This window comes from Aquarana catesbeiana, linkage group LG09, assembly GCF_042186555.1.
Source record: "Aquarana catesbeiana isolate 2022-GZ linkage group LG09, ASM4218655v1, whole genome shotgun sequence".
Classification (NCBI taxonomy): domain Eukaryota; kingdom Metazoa; phylum Chordata; class Amphibia; order Anura; family Ranidae; genus Aquarana; species Aquarana catesbeiana.
This window is the reverse complement of record NC_133332.1, coordinates 253,941,250-253,953,659: the sequence shown is the minus strand read 5'-3', so window position 1 is coordinate 253,953,659 and position 12,410 is coordinate 253,941,250. Positions and strand designations below refer to the sequence as shown.

The 12,410-nt window shown below is 45.9% G+C and overlaps 1 protein-coding gene across 3 annotated transcripts in view; it reads right to left on the bottom strand.

The window, feature by feature from the left end:
• OPHN1 (oligophrenin 1) overlaps positions 1–12,410 on the bottom strand; it is a 231,127-nt gene that overhangs the window by 118,457 nt on the left and 100,260 nt on the right. For all 3 annotated transcript variants that reach the window (XM_073600214.1, XM_073600213.1, XM_073600212.1), the window contains 2 exons: positions 7,098–7,202; positions 3,800–3,929 (listed from right to left, as the gene is read on the bottom strand). In XM_073600214.1, coding sequence (XP_073456315.1) covers positions 3,800–3,929; positions 7,098–7,202 — 235 coding nt within the window. The remainder of the gene's footprint in view (positions 1–3,799; positions 3,930–7,097; positions 7,203–12,410) is intronic.

Below are 12,410 nucleotides of genomic sequence, written 5' to 3'. Positions count from 1 at the left end.
CCTCCCCCATCCCAGCAATCACTCAGCAGCTCACCTCCCCCATCCCAGCAATCACTCAGCAGCTCACCTCCCCCATCCCAGCAATCACTCAGCAGCTCTGCTCCCCCATCCCAGCAATCACTCAGCAGCTCTGCTCCCCCATCCCAGCAATCACTCAGCAGCTCACCTCCCCCATCCCAGCAATCACTCAGCAGCTCACCTCCCCCTTCCCAGCAATCACTCAGCAGCTCAGCTCCCCCTTCCCAGCAATCACTCAGCAGCTCTGCTCCCCCATCCCAGCAATCACGCAGCTCCCCCTTCCCAGCAATCACTCAGCAGCTCACCTCCCCCTTCCCAGCAATCACTCAGCAGCTCAGCTCCCCCTTCCCAGCAATCACTCAGCAGCTCTGCTCCCCCATCCCAGTAATCACTCAGCTCCTCCTTCCCAGCAATCACGCAGCTCCCCCTTGCCAGCAATCACTCAGCTCCCCCTTGCCAGCAATCACTCAGCTCCCCCTTGCCAGCAATCACTCAGCTCCCCCTTGCCAGCAATCACTCAGCTCCCCCTTGCCAGCAATCACTCAGCTCCCCCTTGCCAGCAATCACTCAGCTCCCCCTTGCCAGCAATCACTCAGCTCCCCCTTGCCAGCAATCACTCAGCTCCCCCTTGCCAGCAATCACTCAGCTCCCCCTTGCCAGCAATCACTCAGCTCCCCCTTGCCAGCAATCACTCAGCTCCCCCTTGCCAGCAATCACTCAGCTCCCCCTTGCCAGCAATCACTCAGCTCCCCCTTGCCAGCAATCACTCAGCTCCCCCTTGCCAGCAATCACTCAGCTCCCCCTTGCCAGCAATCACTCAGCTCCCCCTTGCCAGCAATCACTCAGCTCCCCCTTGCCAGCAATCACTCAGCTCCCCCTTGCCAGCAATCACTCAGCTCCCCCTTGCCAGCAATCACTCAGCTCCCCCTTGCCAGCAATCACTCAGCTCCCCCTTGCCAGCAATCACTCAGCTCCCCCTTGCCAGCAATCACTCAGCTCCCCCTTGCCAGCAATCACTCAGCTCCCCCTTGCCAGCAATCACTCAGCTCCCCCTTGCCAGCAATCACTCAGCTCCCCCTTGCCAGCAATCACTCAGCTCCCCCTTGCCAGCAATCACTCAGCTCCCCCTTGCCAGCAATCACTCAGCTTCCCCTTGCCAGCAATCACTCAGCTCCCCCTTGCCAGCAATCACTCAGCTCCCCCTTGCCAGCAATCACTCAGCTCCCCCTTGCCAGCAATCACTCAGCTCCCCCTTGCCAGCAATCACTCAGCTCCCCCTTGCCAGCAATCACTCAGCTCCCCCTTGCCAGCAATCACTCAGCTCCCCCTTGCCAGCAATCACTCAGCTCCCCCTTGCCAGCAATCACTCAGCTCCCCCTTGCCAGCAATCACTCAGCTCCCCCTTGCCAGCAATCACTCAGCTCCCCCTTGCCAGCAATCACTCAGCTCCCCCTTGCCAGCAATCACTCAGCTCCCCCTTGCCAGCAATCACTCAGCTCCCCCTTGCCAGCAATCACTAAACAGCTCAGCTCCCCCATCCCAGCAATCACTCAGCAGCTCAGTTCCCCCATCCCAGCAATCACTCAGCAGCTCAGTTCCCCCATCCCAGCAATCACTCAGCAGCTCAACTCCCCCATCCTAGCAATCACTCAGCAGCTCAGCTGCCCCCATCCCAGCAATCACTCAGCAGCTCAGCTGCCCCCATCCCAGCAATCACTCAGCAGCTCAGCTGCCCCCATCCCAGCAATCACTCAACAGCTCAGCTGCCCCATCCCAGCAATCACTCAGCAGCTCTGCTCCCCCATCCCAGCAATCACTCAGCAGCTCACCTCCCCCATCCCAGCAATCACTCAGCAGCTCACCTCCCCCATCCCAGCAATCACTCAGCAGCTCAGCTCCCCCATTCCAGCAATAACTCAGCAGCTCACCTCCCCCATCCCAGCAATCACTCAGCAGCTCTGCTCCCCCATCCCAGCAATCACTCAGCTCCCCCATCCCAGTAATCACTCAGCTCCCCCTTCCCAGCAATCACTCAGCTCCCCCATCCCAGCAATCACTCAGCTCCCCCATCCCAGCAATCACTCAGCTCCCCCATCCCAGCAATCACTCAGCTCCCCCATCCCAGCAATCACTCAGCTCCCCCATCCCAGCAATCACTCACCTCCCCCTTCCCAGCAATCACTCAGCAGCTCACCTCCCCTTTCCCAGCAATCTCTCAGCAGCTCACCTCCCCCATTCCAGCAATCACTCAGCAGCTCAGCTCCCCCATTCCAGCAAACACTCAACAGCTCAGCTTCCCCTGCTCCCCCTCCGAGCAGCGACTAGCAGCACATCTTTCCTGTCTCCCTTTTCCCCGCAGCAACTCAGTAGCTCAGCTCCGCATTCCCAACAGTCACTCAACAGCTCAACTTCCTCTGGTCGCCCTCTGAACAGCGACTATCAGCACATCTTCCATGTCTCCCTCCTCCCAGCAGTAATTCAGCTCCCCCTTCCCAACAATCACTCAACAGCTCAGCTTCCCCTGCTCCCCCTCCGAGCAGTGACTAGCAGCACAACTGCCCTCTCTCCCTCCTCCCAGCAGTAACTCAGCAGCTCAGCTCCCCCTCCTCAGGAGTCACTCAACATTTAAACTCACCCTGCTCCCCCCCCATCACGGATTCCTGGACTCTCCAGCCTTCCAATCTCTAATAGAAACACAGAGCAGGAGCTCTAGGAGGGAGGAAAGCAGAGTACTAATAGTTTAAATCAGAGGTCTCCAAACCCCAGCCCGCTTCTGTTATCTCCAGCCCGCAGTTCACTCAGACACCGCCGACACTACAAAGCACTGCTAGTCTGCTTGCTTGTCTAAACCCCCATTGTTCTCGGGAGCAAGCCCTATCAAAGAGCAGAGAAAGCTGCTCCTCCCACCCCCTCCTGCTCTGCCACGCCGTGCTGTTGATTGGTTGCTAGGACCGCTGGTGTCACAGCAACCAATGACATCATCAGTTCAGCGGCTTCCCACCTGCTGTTTATATTAGTGATCATTCCACATTCAGCCTGCTTGTGTAGCAGCGGGCGGGAGCCGGGTGGTGCAGGAGACCTGTACTGTGCTGTTATTGTGACAGTAATGTAAGAGGCCACACAGATATGGGGAAGGCTCTGATGGGCACACAGATGTGCGGGAAGGCTCTGATGGGCACACAGATGTGCGGGAAGGCTCTGATGGGCACACAGATGTGCGGGAAGGCTCTGATGGGCACACAGATGTGCGGGAAGGCTCTGATGGGCACACAGATGTGCGGGAAGGCTCTGATGGGCACACAGATGTGCGGGAAGGCTCTGATGGGCACACAGATGTAGGGAAAGCTCTGATGGGCACACAGATATAGGGAAGGCTCTGATGGACACACAGATGAGCAGGAAGGCTCTGATGGAAACAGATGTGTGGGGAGGAACATTCATTTATAAAGAACTGATTTTTTTTTTTTTTCGGCCCACGAATGCGTAAAATTTATAATGTGGCCCTCCTACTCAAAGGTCTGAAGACCCCCGCTTTAAATGACTTCACTGCTTCTCGTTATCTTTGAGGATGAATTGCCCCACAAACCTGCAGCTACACAGGTCAGTGAAAGAATGATAAGTGTGTATATATATATATATATATATATATATATATATATATATATATATATATATATATAGACAAGAATGTCCATAGCCTGGCCACAGGTTCATGTTAAACTGTATTTAGCAAAAAATATGATGCGTCCCCCACCCCCCAACAGCTGAAAATGCACATTACTTTTTTCTTGGGAATACAAATATCCTTCGATTGTGCTCTGGCCTTTCAGCTTGCAAACTATAGGAGCATCAGTCATCCTCTTCTTCAAATCTTCCATTTCTTCTCGGGTACTACTGAAGTGGTTACGTGTCTGTGGAAAAAGACAAGGATTGAGAAGGCTAGCATAGAGTGATGATTCATTCCTTCTAGCTCCATGTACATCTTGTGAGCCAAGTTCAATGGAAAAACCTTATCAAAACGCAAAGGCCTCTTTTACAGCAGACATTACTGCCGATGACAGTGTGACCTAAGCCTTAGTGCAGGGGCAGGCAACCTGGGGCCCTCCAGCTGTTGTGGAACTACATTTCCCATGAGGCATTGCAAGGCTGACAGCTACAATTACTCCCAGAGGCATTGATGGGACTTGTAGTTCTGCAACACCCTGAGGGCTCCAGGTTGCCTACCCCTGCCTTAGTGCAATCCAGACTAGGACGCAGTGCTAGTGCTAGAATGCCATGACTGCAGCACAGTATACATATATGTGTGTGTGTGTGTATATATATATTATATACACACATACACATATACACACATATATATATACATTTTTTTTATTTATTTTAGCAGAGGCCCTATAGAATAAAATTATAGGTGTTGCAATTTTTTATGCCACAAGGTATTTGTGCAGCAGTTTTTAAACACAATTTGTTTTGGAAAAAATATACTTTACTTGCACACAAACACAAAGTAATACCCATTTTTTTTGTAAAATATAAAAGCTGATGTTACACCGAGTAACTACATATCTAACATGTCACACTTTAAAATTGCGTCTGCCCTTGGAATGGCGCCAAACGACGGTACTTAAAATTCTCGGCGAGGATTTGAATGCCTTTACAGGTTACCAGTTTAGAGTTGCACAGGAGGTCTGGTGCTAGAATTATTGCTCTCACTCTCACGTTTGTGACAATACCTCAAGTGTGGTGTGATCACCACTTATATATATGTGCGGGACTTGCGTATGTGTTCGCATTTGTGCGTAAGCATGGGGCGATTGTAGGGCGCTTGAAAATTTATTTTATCTAAAACTATTTGTACACTGCCTCTAATTTTTTTTTTATTAACGTTATTGCGTTCCCCAAGACGATGTCCGATTGTGACGAAACGCGCATCGGGAGGATTGGCGTGCTGACACTGCGTTGTAACGTAGTGGACGGGTGTTCGCAAGCCGGCCGGCTGTTTCCTTAATGCTTTTATCCTGCATTTTTGTAAGTGCAACCTTTTAGTTTTTAATGAACTTTGTATGGTGCGATTCACACTATGGTGAGTTTGTTTGCATTTTGGGTAACGCTCGACCTACATCCTTGATTGGCTGACGATCGAGTCACCCTAGTCACCTGGTGCCCAGTCCAAATTCCTTTCTATCCAGTACCTGTGAGCTGGCATCTCAATATCCTTCTGGACAGAAGCCCTGGCTGGGTTTATAGCCGCAGGCTCATGAGAGCTTGCCTTCTGGTAAGCACACACTTTATGCGGTGGAGGTGCACTTTTCTTTGGTGATTATTGCAAGAGGGGGTTATACTTGCTTCAAAATGTGACATTGGCCACGCTTTTTTAAAGCCCTCTGAATGCCAAAGCACCTCTCGCTAAATAAAAAGATTACTTTACAGTCCTGTTCACACATTGTGTTTGCTTTGCTTCAAAAATTATACCTTATGTCGCTTTCTTCAAAGTGCTTCAAAGCATCTCCCACACCTGCAGCATTTATTCAGGAGTTAGCTTTGCTTTGTATTGGAGGTAAGAGACATCCCAGGATGCACTGGAAAACCAGCAAGCAAACCATAAAGACGTCATCAGAAGTCACTTTCAGTTCATATGTATATATTCTGGAAGTTTCTGGTGCAGGAGTCATATCTGGTGAGCAGCGTGGAAAAGCAGGAAGGTGAGCGGGGGCCTGATCCGGAGTAGAGCTCTTAGCAGATGGCACATGTAGTGCGCAACAAGAGAACGTTATAGAGGAAAGTGAGTGGGGACCGCAGAGAGAGGACTGAACGGCAGAGGATCCGCAGAGCTGGCAGACTGGATAAACTAGCAGGTGTCACACATGGGGAACAGCAAGGGAGCAATATAACTGGAGTTGAGTGGGGACCAGAGAGACAGAAGGATCAGAAAACCAGAGGATAAGCAGAGCTGGGGGTTACCACAGAGAGGGATCAGCAGAGCTGGGGGTTACCACAGAGAGGGATCAGCAGAGCTGGGGGTTACCACAGAGAGGGATCAGCAGAGCTGGGGGTTACCACAGAGAGGGATCAGCAGAGCTGGGGGTTACCACAGAGAGGGATCAGCAGAGCTTGGGGGTTACCACAGAGAGGGATCAGCAGAGCTTGGGGGTTACCACAGAGAGGGATCAGCAGAGCTTGGGGGTTACCACAGAGAGGGATCAGCAGAGCTGGGGGTTACCACAGAGAGGGATCAGCAGAGCTGGGGGTTACCACAGAGAGGGATCAGCGGAGCTGGGGGTTATCACAGAGAGGGATCAGCGGAGCTGGGGGTTACCACAGAGAGGGATCAGCAGAGCTGGGGGTTACCACAGAGAGGGATCAGCAGAGCTGGGGGTTACCACAGAGAGGGATCAGCAGAGCTGGGGGTTACCACAGAGAGGGATCAGCAGAGCTGGGGGTTACCACAGAGAGGGATCAGCAGAGCTGGGGGTTACCACAGAGAGGGATCAGCAGAGCTGGGGGTTACCACAGAGAGGGATCAGCAGAGCTGGGGGTTACCACAGAGAGGGATCAGCAGAGCTGGGGGTTACCACAGAGAGGGATCAGCAGAGCTGGGGGTTACCACAGAGAGGGATCAGCAGAGCTGGGGGTTACCACAGAGAGGGATCAGCAGAGCTGGGGGTTACCACAGAGAGGGATCAGCGGAGCTGGGGGTTACCACAGAGAGGGATCAGCAGAGCTTGGGGTTATCACAGAGAGGGATCAGCAGAGCTGGGGGTTATCACAGATGGGGATCAGCAGAGCTGGGGGTTATCACAGAGAGGGATCAGCAGAGCTGGGGGTTATCACAGATGGGGATCAGCAGAGCTGGGGGTTATCACAGAGAGGAATCAGCAGATCTGGGGGTTACCACAGAGAGGGATCAGCAGAGCTGGGAGTACTACTGAATGGGGCATCAGCAGAGCTGGGGGTACTACTGAGCTATATACTAAATATTTGACAATAGGATTGGACCCACAAATCATTGTTGATGTCATTGAGTCGTGTTTTGCCAGCTCGAAGTAAATTTCGGGACTGGTACACTATTATATACTTACATTTTGAAGGCTCAGCTGCAGCTGCTGCTTGTAGGGTAGGAAGTCCTGCGTCAACTCAAACGTGAGGCTGTTGGAAGTGAAAAGACAATGCAAGAAGGCCAAGACCTAAGAGCAAGACAAAGGTTGACATAACAGAGGATTTAATTGTACTTTGTAAATACAACAATGGTGGACAGTAAACCAATGACCCTACAATATCTGACCAAGGTCTGCTAAGAAATAGTAACCCCCCCCCTTTCTTTGGCATACGTTAAAAATGTACATTTTAGGTCTGAAGATTATGTGTAACTCCCAAAATATTACATATAGTCTTTGAAAGTAGAGACCCTGGAGAATATAATTTACTGCTGTCAAATCCATTTTCTTTTACATAATTGAAATGAAAAACTTTTCAATAAAAAGTAACGCAAACAAAAAAGGAAAAAAGAAAAACCAATAGGGGATGTACAATAAACAGACTGTGTAATCTCATACATAACTGATGTTAACACTTTCATTGTTAAGCCCATTTCTGACATTTGTTGCATAAAAGTTAAAAATCAGTATTTTTTGCTAGAAAATTACTTAGAAACCCCAAACTATATATATATATATATATATATATATATATATATATATATATATATATATATATATTTTTTTTTTTTTTAGCAGAGACCCTAGAGAATAAAATGGCAATCGTAAAATTTTATGTCACACTGTATTTTCACAGTGGTCTTTCAAACGCATTTTTGGGGAAAATGATTAAAAAGAAAAAAAAAAAAACGAAACAGTAACGTTAGCACAATTTTTTTGTATAATCTGAAAGATGATGTTACGCTGAGTAAATAGATACCTAACATGTCATTCTTTGAAATTGCGCACACTCGTTGAACGGCGACAAACTACGGTACCTAAAAATCTCCATCAAAAAAATTAATGGTTACCAGGTTAGAGTTACAGAGGAGGTCTTTTGCTAGAATTATTGCTCTTACTGATGATCGCAGCGATACCTCACATGTGATTTGAACACAGTTTACATTTTCAGGTGCGACTTACATATGCGTTTTCTTTGCTGTGCGAACATGCGGGGGAGAGGACGCTTTAAAACATTTTTTTTTTTTTTTTTACACCGTCCGTTTAAAAAAAAAAAAAAATCCACTTTTCATGCTGTCACAAGGAATGTAAACATCTCTTGTGACAGTAATAGGTGGTGACAGGTACTCTTTATGGAGGGATTGGGGGTCTAAAAAAAAAAAATTGGCAATTCTGAATACTGTCATTTTTTTTTTAAATCGACGCTATTGGGAGCCGAGTAAACCGGAAGTGACATTGTGAAGGGGTGTAGGGATGTTCTAAAAACAAGTGAACCCTCGTATGATATCCTGCCTAGTGTTCCTTCAAACCCATTCAGATCTGGAGACCATTCTGATGAAAGTTATGACACGCATACAAGACATTTCAGTTCTCAGAATGATCTGCTCGATTTATTTCCATGTTTCCAGCAAATTGCACCCTAGCACTGTTAGGATACCATTAATGGCCATGCCTTTGAATATCACCCCCCCTTTTTAAAGGAAAGACTCCCCTTGATCTCATAAATATCAGTAGAACACACAATACCATTACCTTTCACATTATTAGTAGAAGTCATAATCCTACTTAGGAAATTCCACTAGAAATGCTCACACTTGTAGTATGTATTACCAGAAACAGACTGATTGCACCATCATGACAAGGAAATGAGATTATACAAATATGATCAAAGAGGGGATTGAAGGGATATTTATAGCTTGCTGTCCACCATTTTAGCTATACACCCCTGTAAAAATGTGTATCCATTTTAGAATATGTATATGTGACGTCTATGAGAAGTTAAGTTTCAATTTCTTATAAATGGTTTGATCTCCCTGAAATGATGTACGAAGTCCTTTCCTGTTAGCCTTTTCCTGTTAGTTTCTATATAAGTTGTTAATATTCTATTTTTACTTGTTTTAAAACATCCTGTATGTCTGTATGTTTACCATATATTAATGAATGGGTTGGACTTTTGCTGTGATGTCATTTTGGTTATATAAGTGGAAATACGGAAATAAATCGAGCAAATCATTCTGAGAACTGAAATGTCTTTTATGCGTTTCATAACTTTCATCAGAATGTTCTCCAGATCTGAATGGGTTTGAAGGAACACTCTAGGCAGGATATCATACGAGGGTTCACTTGCTTTTAGAACATCCCTACACCCCTTCACATCGCTACCGGGATTTTACATCAGTTACCCGATCAGAGCCGAATGCGGCTTTGTCCGGGTCCCAGCCTAGCCAGTGGACGGACCATCAGGCATCATCCTGGTATAACCCCTTCAAGCCATGAATACAAATTTGCGTACGGTCAGCGTGAAGGGGTTAACTACCATTACAGAATGATAAGAAAAATAAACAAAAATGCAGCGCTGGGTTAGTGTAAGGAATACAGATATCCCATATCAAATCAATAGTGCAGACAAAAAGTATTACCCAAAAGTGCAATGCAATACTAATAATATGTAATAAAGTGCAAATGTGCTATACAGTAATTAGAAATAAGCAAATATGCAATTCGTATGCGATTAAATGCAAAAAAAATTGCAAACACAAATTATAGTGCTAAAGAAATAAATTCCATATGTGATGCAGCCTTCCATATCACCAGCCATCAGCAGTGCAATTTGTTTCTCTCTGAGGGATTGCACATGTGGACATTTTAACTTCTTGGATCACATATGAAATGTATTTCTTTAGCACTATAATGTGCGTTTGTGTTTGCAATGTTTTGTTAATTACCTTTTGTTGCATTTAATCGCATATGAATTGCATATTTCTAATTATTGTATTGCACATTTGCACTTTATTACATATTATTAGTATTGCATTGCACTTTTGGGTAATACTTTTTTTCTGCACTGTTTATTTGATATGAGATATCTGTATTCATACACTAACACACGCTGCATTTTTGTTATTTTTTTTGCCTTTTGGTGCCCAGTATCGGGGTTATAGTGCATAGCTGCAGGGTATTTTTATGAATTCATTTTCATTACTTTAATAGCATATATTTCAATTCACCTAGCGCAGATATTTTTTATTACAGAATGATAAAACACAGTAAAAAGCTAACAGTAAGAACAGGCATTCAACCATTTCCGGAGATATACAGGTCATGTATAGACATGTGCACTGACAAAAAATTTGTTAGTTTCTTTTGCTTTTTTCGGAAATTCTAAAATTTTGGCATTCTAAAATACAAATTTTTGGATTTTCAAATTTTCACATTTCCGGAATTTTGGAATTCAAAATTTCGGAAATTTCTGAATTAACGAATTTGGCAAAATTCGTTAAAAAACGAATTCGGATCTAAGCGAATTGCACATGTCTAGCAAAACCCTGATTATGCTTTTATTCTGTTAGCTATATTGTGGAGGTGAGCAATACATTGGTTTACCCCTCCAAATACAAAAAACATAAGGAAAGAATACAACAAAACAGAACCTACAACTATTAGCCATCCTACTTCTCATTATTTTGGGTATTTTACTTTCCTCAACACGTGTCTTTGCCCCCATAATCCAACACCTCACTGAACAGGTACTTAGCATTAAAAGATCCTTAGTGACACTAATGCCATCGGAGCCAGGCCAGGAGCCTGCAACCATGGTTCTCATAAGTTCTTGAACTTTAATGGACTGCCCCGGGCCTTGAATATAGGTTTCTCTTTGAGAAGAGAGGAGTTTACTTGTGTGCGCCAGTCATCAAATTTTTTGGGGCAATCCATTTCAGCAGAACACATTTACGAGCCAGAAACCGTAATCTAGTTAGAGCCATTCTAACCCTAGGTGTGTACAGTTCTTTGTTTGCAGGTCAAAGTCACTTGAAATGTCTGATTATTTGGTAGTAATTATCCTACTCCAATACCGTACTAACTTTGGACATTTCAAAAACATATGTATATGATCATCTTCTAGGTTTCCACATCTAGGGCACTCCAAGCTGTCTCTACAAGACCATTTATGTAATCATATCCATATTTTTAGTAAATACACAAACTCATTTTTGTGCACACAAAAAAAACACAATATAATCCCCATATTTATTCATTTGATTTTGGAATGTGGCTATGGGAATTGGTGCCCATTTGTGAGGTCAGGTATGGATGTTGGATGAGGAGACCCGATCCCATAGGTGTAAAATAGGGTTGAAGTCAGGAACTGATGTTAGATGAGAAGACCCGATTCTCAAAGGTGTTCAGTAGGGTTGAGGTCAGGTACCCAATATTTGGATGAGAAGACCTAATCCCAAAAGTGTTCAAGTCAGGAATTGGCATAAGAAGACCTGATCATAAAGGTGTTCAGTAGGGTTGAGGTCAGGTACCGATGTCGAAAGAGAGGACCTGCTCCCAAAGGTGTTCAGTAGGGTTGAGGTCAGGTACCGATTTTAGATGAGAAAACCCAATCCCAGAGCTGTTCGGTAGGGTTGAGGTCAGATCCTGATGTTGGATGAGAAGAACTGATCGCAAAGGTGTTCAGTTTGAGGTCAGGTACTGATGTTGGCTGAGAAGACCCAATCCCAAAGGTGATCAGTAGGGTTGAGGTCAGGTACTGATGTTGGATGAGAAGAACTGATCCCAAAGGTGTTCAGTAAAGTTGAGGTCAGGTACTGATGTTGAATCAGAAGACCTGACTCGCAGTCGGTGTTCCAATTCATCCCAAAGGTGTTCAGTAAAGTTGAGGTCAAGTACTGATGTTGGAAAAGAAGACCTGATCCCCAAGGTGTTCAGTAGGGTTAAGGTCAGGTACTGAATTGGATGAGAATACCTGACTCACAGTCTGTGTTCCAATTCATCCCAAAGGTGTTCAATAGGGTTGAGGTCAGGGGTCTGTGCAGGACACTTGAGTTCCTCCACTCCAAACTGGTCACACCATGTCTTAATGGAGCAGATTCATGATGGAAGAGAAAAGGGCCCTCATTAAACTGTTACCACAAGGTTGAAAGCACATAAATGTCTAACACAGGGGTCTTCAAACTATGGCCCTCCAGTTGTTCAGGAACTACAATTCCCATCATGCCTAGTCATGTCTGTGAATGTCAGAGTTTTAAAATGTCTCATGGGATATGTAGTTCCGCAACAGCTGGAGGGCCGTAGTTTGAGGATCCCTGGTCTAACATGTTGTATGATGTTGAATGAATAGCTCCCTTCGCTGGGAAAACTGGAGCTCAGTAATTTGAAAGGGTGTCCCCATAGGTTTGTCTTTTCAGTGTAAGTTACACTGTTGTTACCGTTGCGAAATTGCGGCTATTA